The sequence below is a fragment of the Aquila chrysaetos genome, chromosome 5 (genome assembly GCF_900496995.4).
Source record: "Aquila chrysaetos chrysaetos chromosome 5, bAquChr1.4, whole genome shotgun sequence".
Classification (NCBI taxonomy): Eukaryota; Metazoa; Chordata; class Aves; order Accipitriformes; family Accipitridae; genus Aquila; species Aquila chrysaetos.
In genome coordinates, this window is record NC_044008.1 from 59634938 (window position 1) to 59655501 (window position 20564).

Below are 20564 nucleotides of genomic sequence, written 5' to 3' on the forward strand. Positions count from 1 at the left end.
CAAACAAATGGAAACTCGTACACAGGAACCTATAAATAATGTTAATGACCTGGCTTGTATCCTCAAAAGCCAGGAAATTTAGGAACATGACGGCGAGCTGGCCCTTCGCTCGTGGAAAAGCATAGCTGGGAGGAGATGGTGGCAAGGACAGCACAGGTCCTGGGGGTGACGTGTGTGTCCCCAAACAGGGAGGCATGATGGTCACAGCCACCCAGCCCTGGCAGCAGGCACCTTGCTGGAGTTGCGGCAATTGCATGTGCAAGGTCTCATCTCCGTGCGGGGTTTGGTTTAGGACTTGCAGCCTTGGGGGCTCCTGTTGCGATGTTTAAGGGTTCAGGTGGTGCGGACGTTGTTGGTTTGTAGGTGGCTGGTTTGACACGGATGCTTTTTCTGATGTGCGGGATGTCCAAGATGCAGGCAGTCATTGCACGGTGGTTTTCGGGGAGGTTGAGCATCTCCAGCACTTTCACCCTGCCCTTGCAATTACTCTGATTATCCAGTCCTGCACCCCTACAACATCCTGCTCGCTGTTGGGTGCCGAGATGGCTCGCGCCGTGTGGCTGGATGTGACTTGGGGTGAGCTTTGGTGGCAAGCAGGGGTTTGCCTGCTTTGCCTTGCACTTGCCCCAGGACAACCACCTTTCTTTTGCTCCCAAATTCGATTTTGCAAGACTCCAGCGATGCTGTATCTCTAGTGTGCCTACGAGGTGCCTGTGCAGCTTTTACTTCTTGCTTCATCTGGCACAGGGCTGTGAGACTGCCTGGTTTTCAGCCTTGGGAGATGCTCAATCCTGCTGTAAGAAAGTGCAGCCAATGGTGGCGGTGAGCTGGGCAGCCTTTGCCTTCATGGACATGTTCAGGAAGATGTGAGGGTCCGGCTGGGGGTCCTTCGTTTGGTCTGCTTCAAGGAAAGCAGCCCATACCCCTTGGGGCAGCCGTTCCCTTTCATTTAGGGCTGGCACGGGATGGGTGCCCCTCGGATGGCAATTGGTGAAAACCTCACTGAGCAGGGAGCAGCAGGGTGGGTGCTTGCCTGCTCTCCTCCCCGCTGGCACCCACCGCCCCTTTCTTTGCACTTCCTGAGGTGCAGAGGGTTTTGTGTTTCTTGGGTTTTTTTTTTTTCCTCCCGCTCGCACGGCAAACGGATGTTTAGATCAGAAAGGAAATAGGATCGCTGTTTTCTCGGCTCCTCATGAAGCAAACAGCCCTTCAAAATAACTCCGGTGTCGTTAAGTGCCAGGAAAAATAGCGAAGCCAAAACGTTGTAAGCAAATAATTGGTCTTTTTGTTAAAGGTCTCCTCTTCATCTCCCAACTTCGCATATTGGAACGGTTGTTTTCAGGTTTTGTTCTGAGGTTTTGCAATTATTTTCAAAGCAAACAGATTCAGTATGTGCTGGATGAGAGGATTTTACTGATCCCAGACTGCTGCTGCCAGGTGATTTCCCTGGGACAGCAGAGCTTTTGGGTGGGAAATTGTAATTCCTGTAATTCTGGAGCTGATATATTTGGACCCCAAGCACCCAGTGCTGGGTGTTACCCTGGAGGAGGTGGCCCCAGAGCACAGCGCCCTCCGGGGTGTCCCCAAAGCAGGAGCCCTCCCCAAAGGCGGTCAGCCCCCGTCCCCTGCGGGGACAGCTCCTGCAGAGGCTTTCGGCCGGCGCTGTGGGAAGAGCCCAGCCTCCCCGCACAGCCCAGCCTAGCCCATCTGAGTCACCCCAGGCAGGAAAGGCGCTCTGCAGGTTTGCAAAACTGGCTGGAAGGGCAGGCGCTACCCTGCCTGCTCCCTGCCTGCCCCAGGCGATGCCGGGGGCGGCCGCACCTCCAGGCTGAGGTTAGCCCTGAAGCTCTGGGGCCGGGGCTGGTGTTGCACCCCGGGTTTGCAGACATGCTGCCACCACCCCCCTAAAACACCGGTCCCAAAGGAAAAACCTCAAAAGCAACTCCCTGCAGGTGAGCACCACCGTCCTGCTCAGTGGCAGGACACACGTCCCGTCCCTTCAGGGACTTCTCTGAGATCCTCAAGCGAGGAGCCCAGCTGCTGCCACCCGTCCCTCCCCGCGGCACCCAGACCTGCTGGGCAGCCGTGCAGGACCACACTGCCCGCACGGGATGGGGTAGGTGCCACCAGCCCTTCCCCAGGCGCCAGCCCCTGGCTGGCTCCTGGTTTTGTGCGGGGGAGCAGGATGCGTTTAAAATGTAGAAAGTGATGAAGTGTCACCTGGACTGTGCTGTTTCTCAGACCCACAGCCATCAAATCCCACCTTTTGGCTGCTCGGCCTCCAGGCAAAGTGCTTGCTCGATGCTGGCTTGGGACTGCAAGGCTGCAGACCCACGGGGGTGTCCCCGAGACCGCTTGGCTCCCAGGGCTCCACGGACCTTGTCACCGATCACCCTTCACCACCATGCAGGCGTCCGGGTGCTCCTGTGGTGGAAAATCCTGGATTTTGCAGGTTTGGTGGGTTTGATATGGAGGATGCGGGGCTGGAAGCGGGTCCCGCTCCCTCTTCATCTCCCTGGGGAAGAGCTCATTAGCGTAATGACTGCAGACACTGTGGTGCACTGAGGTGGGGAACAGGGGGAACAGGTACTTTTTTTTTAAACTTTATTTTACTTTTTCATTTGGAAATGCAGCCTCTCGCAGCCATGCTGTCACAGTTAAAATAAGGTTTAAATTACAGGGCTGGCTGTGGCTTTTTCCCTTTCTTTCAGAATTTTTGCCAACTTGCAATTTACTTAATGAAATCCTGCTATTTCGTTTAACAGGGATATTTTTTGCAGATGTTGATTTAACCCAGCTTTATAAAATATGTGAACTGTGCAGTTTCTTTCCTATTTTTAACAATTTAAGGATTCTCGTGCAGGAGCCTGACAGAGTTTATAACGTTGATAGCATTGGTTTGTTTGTACTGTGCAAATACTGGGTTTGAACGATGGGGCTTCCACATCATCCACAGCCCCATCAGAAATAGTCGGATATGTTGCAGTAATGAGCAAAAGTTGTCCGAAGTGGGAACTGTGTTGCTTGTTGGAGCTTTGTGAAGGTATTTCTGCAAAATATCTGACCCTGATTTTACACTCAGTTATTCTTCAGGTTTTGTGCAACGGGTTCTTTGCATCCATGTGGATATTTTATATATATGATACATATAGAATGGAGAAGAGAAATGGCTCTGGTTTAGGCTGCTGACTGGCTGCCTTTTTAATGTATAATACCAGGCATATTTCACCCCCAATATGCCTTACTTTATTTTTTAAAACCGATTTCCCTTGAGGGGAGGCGAAGAATTTGCTATTTCTCTTTCAGTGCTCGGCTGTGTTGAGGGTGTGCAGTCTTGAACTCATTAGCCATAACGAAGCATTCACATGCTCCGTTAATCTCCCTGTCCTTGATTTACAAAGAGCCTGACCTGCTCTCCTTCCCGTTTTCCTCTCGATGGGAAGGTCGTTTACTTTGGTACTTAATTTGCAGAGTTTGTAACTGCACCCTGTGCATTCCACCCCCAAAATGTCTTGTGGAGGATTTGAAACCACGAACCCTGCATAGGCTGGTCCTGAAAAGGTTATTTTTAGCTTTAAATTTCAGCTGCCCCCGAAGAAAGATGAGAGCTTGTCCAAGAAAGGTGGGAGGGTTTTTAATCTGAACGAAGACCCTTCTTGAGCTCTGCTCATACACCCACAAATTATTTTAGCTGGCTTATATTGAATGAGCATTACTGGAAATCAGGAGACCCGGAGCTAATGCTGGCAGCGTCTCTGCCATGCATCTCAGGCTGTGTCCGTGCTATATATAACTCATTAATCCTTTTCTCTTTGAACATCCCAAGTGAAGCTGGAGTATCGGGGTATTGGGGATTCGTATTAGTGCAGCAGGACAGGATATATCTCATGGAGTTCTGTGTGTATTTTGGTATTTTCCTATTCCCCCCCCCCTTTTTTTAAAAGAAACTGGTTTTTAGAAATGAAAACAAGTCCTTCTTGGCCAGGGAGGGTAATATAGTATGAGTCACCTCCACTCTCCATAGGCAAATACAGGGTTAGGAATTTTGTCATCTGGGAGATGACTGTGAAGATGCTTTCGGGGACTTTCAGGGGCCACACGTTGCTGCCTCGCCAGGCTGCAGTGATGCTTGTGAATGTTGTAGATTTCATGCAAATACATTGGTTTTCATCCCCCATCCTCTGCTTATCCCTTGCACAAATTTTCATGCTGTTTATCTGCACTTTAATAGATTTACAGCACCATTCCAGGGAGTACAAAAACAAGACGAGCTGTGTTTGGTCTTTGGGGTGACCTTATCCCAGGCTAGCAGAAACACATGCCCTGTGCCACATCTGCTCCTCTGGGTTGCTGATTTGTGGATTTTACAGAAAAAAGGCCAGGATACCCCTCCCTGCGCATCCACCATGGCACACCAATAGCACAAGGGTTATTATCCACGGTGTTCACAGTGGTGTAGGTCCTCCTGCAAAGCAGAAACCACCAGCGCAGCATCCTCGCTGCTTCAACTGTGAATGTGAGGGATCAACTATGGGGCTTAAATCCTGAGATGCTTAAGTCATTATTTAGTCTTTGCTTTAAGTGGGAGTAAGAGCCCGTGGATGCTGGCCACGAGCAGTTGTTAGTGGAGCGAGCTGCTTGCTTGGAATAAGGGCTGGCATAGAACCAGAAAATGTTTACACATAAATACATGAACTAGCTATCAGAAAATCTGGCGTGTGTGGGTGCACACGCATGCACGCATCCCTCTGCACGTTCCTGCCGGCCTGGCTGCAGCCATGCAGACGTGTGTGCGTGTTCGAGCAGGAGGGCAGGAGCCGTCCCGTGCTCCCTTCCAGCGCCGCAGGACCCGAGACCTGCCTCTGCCTCGCTGGCCGCCTGCCGCTGGGCTCTTCCCATGGCTGCTCACACCACATACGGACCCCATCCCCATTGCTTTTAATTCCTCTCCAACAGATAGGAGCCCCAAGACCTCCCCATACAGGTTTATCCTTTCTGCGTGACCAAATTGGCTTGCACACCGGAGGGGTTGTTTCCTTGCAAAGGCCACGCTGACACCCCAAATCCTTTAATTCCCTGTAAAACTTTGGCAAATCCTCCACAAGCGAGGCCTTGAAGCAGCCGCAGGCAGCATGACATGCAGTGGCAGCCATGGAGCCGTGGCTCCCTGTCTTGCGGTGCTTGCTCAGACAGCAAGGCTCGGGGAGAGCTTTATCAGGAGAAGGATCTTGGGCTTTGGCCAGCGAGAACAAAGCCTGAATTTCCATTTCGCTCTCAACCCCTTTCTGCTTCCCATATATGTGAGGGCACTGATACCGTGCTGGAAAAAAAAGCCTTTTTTAAGGATGCTGGGGGAGAATTATCAGGCAAGGGGAGGCATCCGCTGGAGCCCTTTTGCGGGGTGGAGGATGGGTTGCGATGGGGAACCCGCAACCAGTCTGGGTACCAGCAGGGGTTTGGGATGAAAGCCCAAGATTTTTATTCTCCCAGAGGTCCCAGACTGGGGTCTCATGGCTGCCCGGGGCTGGACTCTGCACTCAGCCAGCCAGGGAGGAGCAAAGCGGCTCATTCTCAGCCCGTATGGAGAAAAATGTTTGATGGGCTCCTGCTTGTGGCCTCCGGGGAGCCTCCCCAGCCCGGCACTCCTCCGTCACAGCTTGTTTTCCAGGTCAGTGATAGTTTCCTAAAGCTTTCACAGTCCTTGATATTTGCAGTGGTCTTGGCATCAAGCCGACAGACATCTGTCTCCAGTGCCTCAGTCTTCTCTCGAGGATGCTGCTTGTGGCTGCGTGGCATCCTCGCTTCAGAGAAATCAGGGTGGCCTTGGGTTTCTTCATCCCGCTCACTGCTTCTCACGTCTTCTGCCTCTGCTCTGAAACCCCGCGGCTTGTTCTCAGGAGTAAATCTGATAGAGGTGTGATAGCAGGGCGAGCCTGGCTTCGGTCTCGCTCCGGAGGGAACAGCTCAGGCTGGAGTGCAATTGCAGGCTCTCAAAATACATCCGATGGTGATGTTTGATTTGGTACTGCTTTGATTTTCCTCCCAGGGAAGCATCTTCGTTCATTTTCTGGTTCGTAAAAATAGAAAAGCGTGACAAAGCCGCTGCAGTCGCAGCCTGCTTCATTTCCCATGTCCTGTGTGAGCTCTTAAGCCCAAAGTTTCCAGCTTTGCTGGTGTTTTGGGGAGCGGGTTTTGCATGACCAGCCTAGGACATCTGAAGCGTCCTTGCATGGGGGACCAGCTGAGCATCTGTCTTCTGGAAATGGCAAATTCTGTTTATTACCTGAGGGAGCTGAGCTGTAATTTGGGGTTGGGGCTGTGCTGAGAGCAGTGTGAGTAGGTAACGGTGTGCTGCCTGGCTGTGTGGCCTTTGCAGGACAGCCCTCTTTGTCTGGAGGAGCTCAGTGCCCTTTGATTATCTAACAACTGGAGGAAAAAAAGGCCTTTTTTTTTTTTTTTTTTTAAATCTGCTGCTTTTCTGCAGAGGAGGTGTGTGTGTCAGGCATCCTGTGCTGGGTTAGTGGTCCTGCTGCTGCTGGGGATGCTCCAATGCTCTCAGCAAGCACGGCAGCGGGAGGTGGGGAGGCTTGACCATCTCCAGGGGCATCTCTGCAGCCACCTCAGTGACATTCTCACCACCTTGGCATCTGGCTTCTTAAAATAGCTCCGTCACCTCAGTACCCCCTTCACCCCGGCAGAAGCCCCTTCATTTAATGCCAGTGTGAACCAGGCAGGGCTTTGGTTTGGTTGCAGCCCAAGCCTTGCACGTCTGAACCACCACCCTCCGGTAAGGTGATTCCCAGGCTCAGCCGGGAGCCAAGTCCGGCACCCAACATGCCCGAGAGGCGTGATGGAGGCGGAAAGTGGTGTTATTCCTGTTTCTCTTCAGAGGGACCTACTAATTAGTTTCTGCTTTTAAAATGCTTTGAAGCGCTCAGCCGAAACTCCTCTATGAGCGAAAACTATTATTATTTATTCATACCATTTTGCAGAGTCTCTGCTCCACTGTGGGATGCTCCAATTTGCCACAGCTCTGGTCATTGAACAGATTATTTCCCTCCCCGAGGGCATCAGTCAGGATTTCTAAGAGCACCTAAAATTGTTCCGCAAAGCCGAAAGGGGTTTGAAAGGCAGAAGAGACCTCAGGAGGTCCCTTGGGATTTGGCTGGCCCAACTTCTGCCCACCAGCCCAGCCCAAGTCGGATGCGGTTGGCGTAGCCAGGATTGTAGGAGGCGGCCCCCAGATTAATTAATAGCGAGGGCTGGCGTGGCGCCAGGCGGGGGCGGCGCGGGGAAGGGGGAGCGTTGGACGTTGCGGCGGCGGCTAAAAAGGGAAATCTGCCATCGGGTGATTTATGGGGTGATTTCTCCTGGATTCTCAACGTTTTTCAGGCTCTGTGAAAAAAAATAAAGGGATTGCCTACACGGTTGTTTGGAGGAGCGGAAAACGTGCGAGTTCTCAACCTAAAAATGAAAAAAAAGGGGATCCCTCCCCCCCCTCCTCCTCATTATTTTTGTCCCAGCATCCCCCACCCTTGCAGTCCTGCCCTGCAGAGGGCACTCGGGGAATGAGCCTTCTCCCCTCCAAGCGTTGTTGGTGCCTTGCCCAGCTGGCAGCAGGAGGCAAAGAGAAAAGCCAACCTCAACTAGACGATGCTCGGAAGATTTTCAGCAAACCTCCCAATTTTACAGCAAACCACTTAGCAGAGACCTTCCCCCCACCTTATCCCCCATGTCTTTCACCAGCTCGTTTCTCTCCCCATTTTTTTGGCTGGTTGGGCACCCATGGCCGGGCAGCAGGGATGCTACAGATACTCACGGAGGTGCCAAGCATGACCCCGGGATTTTGCCAGGCTTGGACTTACTCAGGGCTGGTTTCCAACAGTGGAGAAGTCTCTGCCAAATTCTGGTTGATGACGGGTCTGGTGCTTTCGTAATTCGCAGCCCATGTAAGTGATTACGTTTTGGGCTCCTTTTGAAGATGTATTTACATTGTTGTGTTAACTTTTACATGCCAGGTATAAAGCGGTTACATGCACAGCCCAGGAACTTAAATGCAATGAATGTGCCTGCGAAAGCTGTGAGCAAGGGAAGCTGAGATTATATGGAGACTGTTCAACTCAAAAAAAAAAAAAAAAAAATCACCTAAATCTCTGAAAACATTGGCCTTTAGAAGTAACACATAAAAACGTCAGTGAAAAATACCTGAGTTGGGCTTTCCAGTTTTCTTGTTTTCTAGGACTTCTCACCCTTGGCTGAAAAGACCTTTGTAAACCATGCAGGGGAGCTGGAAAAAAAACCCTACTAAAATACCTTAAAAATCATGTTCTGGACTGCATATTTAATGGCTAGAGAAGGTATGTTAGAAACAAACTCCTTGAATTTAGCTTGAAAAGAAGCTAACTGATGATGACTTACAAATTTCCAGGCAGAACTAAACATGGCATGTGTTTTTCTTTGAAGGATATAAAAAAATTAGCATGAGCTGATGATTTTGCAGAGTGGTTTCTTTTATGCAGAGAAAATTGTTTTCATCCTAATTCTTGGCATTGGCTCCTGTCCTGTGTTGCTTTTGTTTCTTGGGCTACCATGGAAATGTCCCCCTGTCCCCCCAGGCCTCTCCACGCGCCTCTTCTACTGGCTCTGTTGCCCGTCAGACCCTTTTTTGAACTAATTTAATTAATTAACCCAGTGCAAATGTTCTTCTGGGTTAATCATCTACTGGGTTAACAAATTAAATCGGCTCACGGAGGAGGCTGGGGAGCACCAGAGCACTGCTCTCCAAGGTAAACCCTGGAGGAGGAGGAAGAGGAAGATGCCTCCTCCATGGTGGGTACAGTGGCAGCGAGGGCTCCTTTCAGCTGTCTGTGGTGCTTTCTTTGGTATTGGTTTTTGCTGGATGAGTGAGCTGAACTGGTCTCCATGGCTGCACGACATGACAGCCACATCCAACGTGAGGAATGTGCCAGGAGCTGTGCTGGGGTTGGAGGAGTTGGGACCCCACCACAACAGCGGTGACACTAGATTAATTGTAATACGAAATCACACTCTTATTTTGTAATTGAGGTATAAGCTGGGCTGAATCTTTATGTCTCTCTCAGCAGAGCAAAACTGAAGTCTGGGAGAGAGTTCGATGCTCTGCAGCATAGGGGGAAGGTCTAGACTGCTGTCCCTATGGCTGACCTCGGTCATCAGCTGGGGAGCTGGTGACAGCTTTTCAGGGCCTCTATGAATCAGGGAGCAAGTTTGTCTTGGTGAAAGCTGGGACATTAAAGGATCCCGAATTGATTCTGGGCCTTAGGGAAGAGGTCCAGGAAGAAGCCTGGGGCTGTCCAGCCTCCTGCTTGCACCCAACTGCCATCTCCTTGCACGAGCCTGTTGTCCTGCCGTAACACACAGCTGCTTGCTTCATCGGAGAAACCAAGAAGTAATTAGAAAAGGGGACCAAACTGTCCTTGTCCTCATCAGGGCTTTCCCTGACTTTTGCATGGAGGACCTCCTGCTGCCTCTACTCCTCTGTTGTCCCCAGGACCACCGCAGGATGGCAGCCCAGGTCCTGCCCAGCGTTCGTTTGCTGGTGGGCTTGGGATATTGCCTTACATATATATATATGGTGGAGTTAACGTTGGAGCGCTCCCATGGGCTGGCGAAGCGGCTGCTGGCCAAGTCATGGCTCACCAAGAGCTGCAGCTCCTCCAAGGGTGGGAAGGTGCCTTCAAAGTCCCACCCCACATTCCCAATGGGGATGGACAGACGGCTGGTGGCTGGTTTGTGGCCCTGCATCCCCAGGGCATCTGCACAGGGGAGCACAGCACAACGCTCAGCTTCTTCCCCAGCCGGACGGACAGGGTCTCGTGCCGGGCATAGATACCATGGTGCTGGTTGCAGCACAGGGACTCTGGGGGGCCGCAGTGATGCATTCCAGCTGAAACTTGTAAGGCAGAGGTATTTTAAGTATATTGGCTTAAGAAAATGGTTGTGAGCTTTGCTGGGGCAGATTGACAATTAATTTTTTTTTTTTTTCGGGGCCATAAAAATTCCATTTCTGCTGTGGAAAGTTTTAACCCCTTCTTTACCCTGGTGCTTGTTTCTAAGGGTATTAATGGGGGATTATTTTAACCAATGGCTCCCTGGTGAACTGTTAAAAGATTTGGGGGAAATGTGCATGTTCTTTGTGTCGGGCTTTTTATCTGGACCTTGTTCACAGTGACCTGTGTATGGCTATAACCATCCTTCTTCCATGCTCCTGTGTGTTGGGTAGTATAAGCATGCATCTGTGCTACGGCAGAGGGGAGAAAAAAGACTGAGCATGTATCTAATAGAGTCCAAAGTGGAATAAAACTGAATGGAAAGACATTGGCTGTTGAGAAAGGATGTAGCTGGGCTCCACGGCCAGAGGAGCATTAGGCTGCCCCATGACACAGGAGTATGGGAGGGTGGGACATGAAAATGGCATGTGGGCTGAGTCGTGGGGACACTTTTGAATATCCCACTTCATCTCTTCAGGTGCCTAGATGTGTATTTGAGAGTCCCCGTCACATTTGGAGAGTGCAGTGATTTTTTTTTTTATTATTATTTTTTTTTACATGCATGGTCTTCCCTATGGGCGCCTCTTTAAATGTGTTTTGAAAACCCATGAGAGTGGTTTGGGTTTAGATGGGGAAGGAGGGGCTGGCATCACCCGTTCCTCATGGGGGGCTCTGCTTGGAAAAACAACATGGTGCCACTTCTGACTGTTTCCTCAGGAGTCTGTGCAAAAATGGGAATAATATTCAAAGCACTGGAGCAAACTTCCCTTCTCACCCCTGTTTCCTTACGCAGCAAGATCTTACTTGCAGCCATATATTGTGGGGGCCATTTGACCTGCTGAGAAGAGGTTTGATGGCTTCAGAAGAGCCGAAGCATGAATCAGAGATATTTCATGTGTTTTGTGATCTGCCCGTGTTTTCCATCCTGCTTTTAAGTGCAACTTCAAGCAGTAGGACTGTGCAGCATTTTGTTTTGGAAAAAAGCATCTTTCTTTTCTCTTTTAATGCACTGCTTTGAACTTTACTGGCATAAAACACTGTCAAATCACAAATAATCTAAAACCTCAAGTTATTTTCTTTACCTCCACACTCTGCAGGGGGCAAAAGCAGCAGTGCTGCTAATGCCATGACGATTTACAGTATTTGCTCTTTGCATTTATGCCCATACCCAGATTCCTTTTGCCTGAACCATGCAAGACTCTTTTCCCGTTAAGTTCTGGTTTTGATTCTCTATCTAGCTTCCTATCTTGGTTTTTTATCTTAAATTGTTTGAATTTCCTTTTGGATGTGTCTGCTGCAAGGCATTGGTGCAACGGAGGAAATGGCAACTTGGAGGAACGAGTAAACAAGAGCCAGAGTTTCAGCCTGTCTATCTGATCGATAAAGGTGGCTTTGATGGAAGAGATAGCCCTGACGCCAGCCTAAATGTAGCTGTTAGAAGTTGTAGCTGCCTACAATGATAGTTGTTAAAAACGCGTGGTATACCATCGAGGGAGGCACTGCAGGACTAAAATATTTTTCTTTCTTCAAAAGAAAGCTAACAAGCCTGCCTCTGTTCCAGCAGAAAGGGAAAAAAAGTGGATTTTCTTGTCTGTGCATAAAGGGCAGCGTGGAAAAGAGGAGGAAAAAATGGAATATTTATTTAAAAGGCAGAGGACATGTTTTTCTGCTGGCCGCCCCTGCTGTCTGCTGAGTGGTAGTGGCTAATAGCTGGAGGCGAAACTAATACTTGGCAGGGGATAAGACACAGCGCAGGCCCCCTTGTATTAGGGGCTTGCTAAAGTGCTTGCTTTATGTCAGGGCTGCGAGATGAGTTCATCTTTTCAGGATTTGGTTGAGTGCACTGGGAGATAAAAGGAGGCAAAGGAACCCGCCACGGCATGGGGAGTGGGGCAGCCGGCAAGGGTGGCGATGGATGGGACTGGGGGAGAAGAGGGACCCTGCTGGAATCTGGAGGCAGAGGCTTTTCAGATGAGCCCTTTAACCGTCTCCTTTGGGAGTGTTCTGTTTGCCTGGGGGCCACAGGCAGGTTGCTTTTGCAGTTGGTGCATGGCCTTGAAAGCCTTTTCTTCGTGCCTGGCCAGGAAAGGTGTGGTGGAAAGGAAACTTTTAGCTGCTTGACGTGCAGTTACCTAAAACTCACATCTCCAGGAGTGCTTCGAGCTGGCAGAGCTGGCAGTGTAGCGCAGGAGCTGTGACGGAGTGACAGAGATGAGAAGCTCGTTGGCAGGAGGGATTTCACCCCCCGAGATGCATGCACGTATGGATGGACTGAAGCTCATGCCATAAATTGCATGGAAGTGATTTTAAGAAGGCTATTTCAGATGCACGAAAGCAGGAGGTGTAAAAAAACCTTCCCCTGTTTTCAGTATGTGTATAGATAGATGATTTTGCCAAAATACTTGCCAGTTCCTGGAAAGCAGAGATGGCAGCAGGGATGGTGGCACCTACAGCAAGATGTTCTTGTAGAATGGACACTGGTTTCTTCCTGCTTTGCTTTTCCCCACTAGGTATGTTAATTTGCAGTAAACCATGGGAAACACCTATTTAAATGTTTATTGCTGACTGTTCCCCTAATTAATTCAGCTGATGAGGAAACTTTAGTTTTTAAGTTGTCCAATTCTTAGTCTGTATGGGAAATCTGGGGGCCAAGTGGTAGTTTCTAAAAAATGTAATAACAAAACCAACTTGCCTAATGGGCATGCAGGGCTTTGTGGAGGTTGGGAGGTTAAACAGATGCAGATCGCTGGTAATCACTACCAGCCTCTGGGCCTGGCAGATGAAAAGCTCTGAGCTTGTCTGTAGCCCCCCAGCATCACTTGAGTGGGACAGCAGCAAAAATTAGCATTTGAGAAGAGTTTTGGAAAGGCACTGGGAGCATCTCAACTGTATGATGTCCCAGGGGAAAGATGATTGTAGAAACTGGATGCTGTGGAATATGTACCTGCAGATGAAGCTCAGTTGCTCAGTACCTCTTCTTTTTCTGCTGTTGTGTCATTTATGAACTACATCTTATTTCACCTCGTAAAAGAAAATCTGGAACAATTTGCCATAGTGCATTTTAAAGAGCAAAATGCACTGATGGTCTGCATGGTGGTAGACCAAGGGATGTTATCGGAGCAGGTCAAAAGATTTTTGTCCTTGCCAAGTTGTTGATTTCAGGGCTTTGTACAGATGTAGCTAAAGATGGTCTTGCTTCAGTAACGTTCAATTAGATAAGACTGTTTGGGTCAGATTTGTGTTAATGCCATAAACTTGGTTAATGTCATTTTTGCAACTACTGCAGAAATACTGCATACAGGTTCTGAAACTTTTTATCGCCAATTTCATCAAAGTTTCTGTTCTTGGTGGAGATCTTAGTGCACCATATTAGCACTAGGCAGCTGGGGGTGTTTCTAACTCAGAATTACATTTGAATCTTCTCTTCCTTCCCTAAAACTTCACGTTCGCATGGCTGATGCTTTGCAAGGCATCGTGAGATACTTCAGGAAGAGTCAAGTCCAGTCGTCAGTATTTAATGACGTGCTTGGGTACAACATATCCATCATGCACTTGCCGATGAAGTCATTAGGCTTTCGGAGCAAGTTGGGTTGTTCATTTAACTCCTGGCGATCCGGATGCAGAAGGGTCATTTGAGATGGCAAAGGAAGTACAGTTACTGGCCAAAGAGTAAGAATGGGGAAAAACCTTCGGTTTTGCTGATTTTTGTTGTTAGCAGAGTGCAGCATTAGGATGGGCTTATTACCGAGTGACTCTGAGTGGTTTCCACTGAGGATGGCTCAAGAAGCACAGAGATAGAAAGACCCATCGGTGCCACTGGGCCATGGTGGAGTGTCTCAGCCCACTGTAGCTGGGCTGTAGCTGGGGGACAGGACCTGGTCCTTGGGGGAAAGAAACCCAAGTTTGCCTCACCCAGCTCCGGGATGCTGCCATTGCTTTGACCAAGGGTCTTCACCCATTTCCCTGCTGTACAGAGCCACTAACTCTGAATTTAAGGGGCACATCTCACCCAGTTGTGTTCAGCAGGGCTTTTCCCATGCCTTTTAGGAGGCCCAGGACATCACCTCCGGTATTAGGGGGCACAAAGCTGTTGGCTCGCTCCTCCATGGAGGATTGCCATAAATGCAGGGAAATGGTGTTTCTTTTCCCCAGTGGGGTTGAAGTGTCCGATTGCTGCGAGGTTTCCTTCCCAGTTCTGGATAAAACGCACATCAAACCGAAAAGGGGCTATTAGCAGCTGTGCTGGGTCCTAAAAATTATTTAAATGGATGATGGGGGAGAAGGGGGCCAATCTGGCATTTTTGGGGTTGTTTAGACCTGTGATGGGTGAAGGGGTTGGTGCAAGATGATGAGCATTGCCCGTGGCAAAGGGCATCCCACCGACCCTGCTGCCTCCCTGCTTGTCCAATTACCCCCCTTCCCCCCATCTCCCTCCCCTTAAATTTGTATAGTTACAACTCAAGTTAAACTCTAACAAAGCTGCTTAATTCAAAGATCGTTAATGGGGAGGAGAGCCCATTCCCCTCTGGGGTAATTTGAGCCTGAAAAGAAACGGGGCTGTAGGGCAGCGCTTGAAATCCGGTGCGTCAATAGGGTCTCTGAAGCAAAATAATGGCATCATCCCGCGTGCAAGTTAATCGGACATGATGGCACGAAGGCAGAGGGGTCAGCAGGCCGCAGGCGCGTGATATATTGTCAGGGAGCTTAATGCTGGGCATGGAACAGGGCTGGCTTGAAGCAAAGCTCCTTGCTTGAAATCCCAGGGTGGTTTTCTGTTAACCGGTATGGTAGGAGCAGGAATGATGTTGAGGAAGAGGTTAATTCACCCTCTTCAGGGCTCTTTCAGGGCTGAGAGTTCCCATCTTCCTTCTGGAGGCATCATAAATTCTGGAGGCATCATAAATTCTGGAGGCATCATAAATTAAACAGATTTCTGGCAGCCTGCGTCAATCCTGTCTTCCTTGAATGTAATTCCTAGAAAGAAGAGACATTTCTCATTGTTCTGGAGAGAGTTCCAATGGTTTTGTAGGAGGACATGTATAGTTCATAGCAACTACTCCCCCTTGGCACGAAATGCCTCCTCAGATTTCATGTTCCCCGTGGGAACATCAGCATCGCTGTCAAAGAATATTACATAGCAGAGATAACTGTCAGGTCAGTCATCCAGGCACTTCATGGACATCCCCTGTCTTTCAGATCAACACAAGTTGGCCTTTGAAAATGGGGGTACACCACCACAGCAATGGTGCAGGCTCTTGGGGACCTGCCAAGCTCAGGGGTGGCTGAGTTGCAGTGGTAGAGTATCCGTGCCGGCTCTTGGTGTAGAAATGCACATATCTTGAGTACACAGGATGCCGGCTGCTGGACGCAGGATTGAATATTAAATCAGAGAGAGGAAGAGGTGTTGAGCTGCATGGGAACTGGTGGGTGGCCCGTTGGGTCACCAGCCTTTGCTTGAGCCTTCTTTCTTGGTGGCATTTGACATAATTGAAGATGAGCTTTGGGTTGGACATGGGCTTTGGGTTGGACATGGGCTTTGAGCTGAGCACTAGCTTTGAGTTGAAGACGGGCTTTGGGTTGAACACAAGTTCAGTTCCCATGTGAGCAAAGCCGATGGGTGGGAAGAGCCATTTGCTCACCCTCCATACCTGTCTTTTCCCAGGCGGTCACAGCAAACCCTTACTCTTCCTCTGCTTTCCCCCACAGATGCCAGTACGTCGCCTGATGCCGTGAAGAGGAGCCATTGGTGTAACGTGGCCTATTGGGAGCACCGGACGCGTGTCGGCCGCCTCTACACAGTGTACGAACAGTCTGTCAGTATATTTTATGACCTACCTCAAGGAAACGGCTTCTGCCTTGGACAGCTAAACCTAGAAAACAGGAGCGAGACTGTGAGAAGGACTCGAAGTAAAATCGGCTACGGGATTTTACTTAGCAAAGAACCGGACGGTGTGTGGGCTTACAACCGCAGCGAGCATCCCATCTTCGTCAACTCCCCGACACTGGACATCCCCAACTGTAGGACTCTGATAGTGCGCAAGGTGATGCCAGGCTATTCCATCAAGGTGTTTGACTACGAGAAGTCCTGCCTCTTGCAGCACACGGCCGATCTGGATTACGCGGATGGGCCCTACGACCCGAACAGCGTGCGGATTAGCTTCGCCAAAGGCTGGGGGCCATGTTACTCGAGACAGTTTATCACGTCATGTCCTTGTTGGCTGGAGATTTTACTCAGTAACAATCGATAACGGTCAGCCTCTGACAAAAGGAAAAAGAAAAAAAGACACAGACTATCCCAAATATCATCTACCTAGATTTAATATAAAGTTTTATATATTATATGAAAATATATATTATACTTGTAATTATGGAGTCATTTTTACAATGTAATTATTTATGTATGGTGCAATGTGTATATGGACAAAAACCAGAAAATGCACTTTGGCTTATATAATTCTTTCAATACAGATTTTTTTTAAAAAGAAAAATTATACAGCAAAAATAGGAGAAAGCCCTAATTTTGATGTATGGTTTTTTGAAATATTATTAATACCCAGACAAAAAGCTAATACCAGTCACTCATTGATAATAAAGTATTCGCATTATAGGGGGGGGGGTTAAATTGTCTTTTTTTCTCCCCCCCCCCCCCCCTCCCCCCCCCGCCCCCGACTGAAGTCTGCAGCAGTGTCTGCTCAGGCGCTCTGCAGTCAGCGGGCGTTTCCACAGGGGTGACCGCTGTCTCCCATCTCAGCCAGGACCCTTAGAAAAACAATAAATGGGTTGCTGGAAGGCTGCAGTTGTCTCCAAGAGGAGGGTAAGTGAGGACAGTTTGCGAGCCAGGGAGCAAACAGAGAAGGTGAGAGGAAAGTTGCCCGTACCTGTTCTTGCTCAGGGCTCTGTGATCTCTCTGATAACACAAAACATGATAGGGACGTCCTGAAGATGAGCGTGCATGTTTGTCTTTGTGCAAATTAATGGTTATCAGTGCAAATCAATGGGTATCAGTGCTGGCGGGAAGAGCGGAATAGACCATGGCCTAGTAGGACCAGTTTGCATTATCAGCCTTGAATGGGGGTTGTCTGTGAGTCCGGTATCTCCTGGACACGTTTGACAGTTGAGAAACAAATGGTGGTTTTGGACAACTCATGGTTGGGTGGATCCACAGTTGGGCACACCGTAGCATGGCGTGAATTTTGGGAACCTCTCCAGTAACTGGAAATAAGGCGGAGGTGAGTTGGATGAGTTGCGTGCAGATTTGTCCTGTAGATCTCCCAGTCTGTCATCCAGGCAATAAAACTGATACAGAATTGTTTGGGAAGAATATATTTGCTCTGAGGAGCAATCGCAGCCAAAAGAAGTCCTGGTCAAATGAGCTTGTCTCGGCTGATTTACTCTCTCTGGAAATCCTGGATAAAATTAGGCACTTTGCTGACTTCTGTGTGAGCTTCATTACTGTCAGCGTTGTAGCACCCATGCACTTGCATGAGCAGGTTGGACGTTGTCTGGCTTCGCTTGGTTAGTAATTAGTTATTGCCAGTGACTAGTGTTGCCAAGTCTTGGACTTGTATTACAAATCCCTGTACATCTGATTTTCATAAAGTCCCAGCCTCTGGAGTCCGGTGGCTGCAGAAGCACCTCAGCTTTCAATGTTACAGAATGATGTTTTTGTAGCCCTCATAGCTGCAGAGAAAAACATGCAATGAGACCTCTTCCATGGCTCAAAACTCAGAGACAGAGTAAAATAGGATGTAAACTTATTATTAAAAAGCCCTCCTGATACATGTCAGGGTCATGCATTTTGGCAGATAGATTGGTGTTTCTACAGCAGCCACAAGCGAGGATGAGGAAGGTGAGGACCACGTCCCTCCAGGGAAAGGAACTGCATCCCACCAGGGAAACGCACAGACCTGGGGTGGATGTCGGGGAGAGATGTGAGCAGGGAATGTCGCAGTGACATTTCCACAGTCATTTTTCAAATTATAACCATATTTGATATTTAATTGGGACCACATTGGTTGAGTTCATGCAGCATCAGTATTAATACTTGACATCATTAATTTTTGTTTGTGTTACAGCCATTGTTGTCAGGGAATGGTGTCAAAACATGTCACTATTGTTTAAAGCCAGCTTTCAAGAGCTTTGCAGGGTTTTTTTTATCCCCTTTGGCTTAGATTTGGTGTGTCCTGCCGTACCACCTACATCACTTGCTGTATCACTTTCATGCGGTCGGTCAAGAGGCTGTTTTTATGTTTGGGGTTTTTTTAAGAGGTTTTTGTTAATACTGTTCTCATTTTAACTGGGAAGAACCAGCCAAAAGCTGAGTTGCTTCTCCCTGTTTTCTTTCCTCTTCTCTTTCACGGTACTTCCCACCACCACCCAGAAGGTTTTGCATTCACATCCGAGCTGGCTGCTGCCTTCCTCCCTCTCCTCCTCCTCACATGCACTCACGGTTGCAGCAGTGCCCTCATTTTCCACTTTCTACTGGCTTCTTCCATATTTTGGACAAAATAGCACCAAGAATGGACACTGTTGTTTGCTTTTATACCACCCACAAAAGACCTCATCGCAGTGCATACAGAAGCTGTCATTCACATGCCATCAATTTTCCCTGACTTAACTCTGCATTTGCAGTGTGGCTGGGCTGGTCGGGTGCCTTTCAGCTCCATTCTGGGTTTGCATCAGCGAAAGCATTTTTGTGGGTTGAAATTTGAGGGTTAACTTTGGGGTTTCCCTTGTGCAATCCACTGGTTGTGTTTAATTTTTCTTTTTTTACTCCTCCTCATGCACTTCCCCAGGAATAAATCTGGAGTTTTATTTCACTTGACAGCAAGGCTTTAAAGGGAATAAAAAAGGATTTTATGGCGAGGCAATGCAATCAGACATCAAGTATTCTTTTCTGTCCCATCTCTTCCCTTTAATACCTTCCTGTAATCATTCAAACTTGGGACCCTTTAAAGATGCTTTAGGACTTCTAAGCCATTGAAATCCATGCTGGACCCTCGCAAATCTCGGCTGAAGCCTCCCCCATGCAATCCCCCACACTAGGCTTGAACCTGGGGGCTGTTGGGTGACTGTAAGTTGGCACTTGGAGCAGCCCTCAGGGTGGCTGTAGAAGGAGCGTGCTTACAGCAGGGAAGAACAATTCTTTCCCTGCCAGGGTTTGCCAGAGCAGCTGGGCATCGTTGGGTTTTGCTAACGACCCAATGGGTCTCTCGTGCCTACACGCACAGCTGTGGGTGTTTGCTCATCTGCCCCAGCCCCTATAAAACCAGGATGGCACACTCCTTTACCCTTTGGGGAGTTTCCTGTGTCTTCTGGATGTGGTTTTCTCCATCCTAGAACAGTTATGGTCTCCCACCACCAGAGGTAAGTGGCATGTTCTCTACTCTCATTCTTTTAAGGTCTGTATGGGGTGACACCATTTTAATGGCGGAAATGAAAGCAGTCCCTTGGCAGGAGGGTGCTGGAGTCTTTCCGCTTGGACTGAGCTCTTGATGCTGCTCTGGGTGCCCTGATATTGGAGTGCTGTGGGGTTTCGTGTGATGGCTTTTGAGCTGGAGCTGGTTTTGCTTTGTCCTGGGAAGGTTGTTGGGTCATGCGTGTGGCTATGTTATCACTGAGTGCTTTTTTGGGGGGGGGGGGGGGGGGGGGGCAGGGGGATATATTGGGCAGTACAGCAGGGCAGGTTTTTTTGTTTTGTGTTTTTGTTGTTGTTGGGGTTTGGTTTTTTTTTTTTTAGTAGTGCTGGGATGCCCATTATGCTGTTACAGGGGGTCAAACTGAGCCAAAGGAGCTGGGTGTGCTACCACTTAGTAGTACGGCAGGATCCCCGTAGTACCCCCAGCCCTGCATGGTCAGAGGAGACCCCTGGGCAGCAAATCCCTGAGCAAACACACCTTCCCACCTACGCTGAAGGGCTTCAGCAATGCACTGACCTTGGAGTTTGTTCCAACTCAGCAGTTATTTGTCTGGAGAGGTTGTGGGTTTGTTGTAGGGCGGGGGTGTTGCATGGGTTTGGTGCCTCAGCTGATCTTAAGCTGGTGAGTCTTGCCCCTCCAAGGCAGTGACTCCTTTTCAGGTGGAGCTTCCCCAGACCACAGCCCTCAAATTTCCTTGTCAATGAGGAGTCAGATCTTGATCCTGTAGAAGAGCCTGAGATGAATGGTCTGACTCACCCTGGCTGCTTTATGGATCATCTGCGGAGGTGGTGGGACATGGAGATGTTCTAAGGTATTACTCAGGCAGTGAAACTGGCTGGATACCTTTATCTGTGAGTGCCAAAGCATTGACAGAGGAGCATTGGCTGGTTCCTTGTGGTGTTATGGGTCCAGCCAGGAGGTTGAAGGCTGCAGTCTGTTTCTGGCTTCCCTGTGCCAAATACACCCAAAGTCTACTCAAGTGGAAATCCTGAATTAGTAATTCTTGTAGTATTGGGCTAGTTATAATGGGCTCTGATTTGTGGAGTGTGTTTATTTGACAAGATCCTCTTAATTTGAGTAATACTGCATTTTAAAACTGTGCAATAGGCGGATGAGA

The 20564-nt window shown here is 48.9% G+C and overlaps 1 protein-coding gene across 2 annotated transcripts in view; it reads left to right on the forward strand.

The window, feature by feature from the left end:
* The window catches only part of SMAD6 (SMAD family member 6), a 45040-nt gene extending 28407 nt beyond the window's left edge, over positions 1-16633 (forward strand). For both annotated transcript variants that reach the window (XM_041123618.1, XM_030015371.2), the window contains one exon: positions 15735-16633. In XM_041123618.1, coding sequence (XP_040979552.1) covers positions 15735-16276 — 542 coding nt within the window. In that variant the 3' untranslated portion in view covers positions 16277-16633. The remainder of the gene's footprint in view (positions 1-15734) is intronic.
* The last annotated feature ends 3931 nt before the right edge of the window (positions 16634-20564 follow it).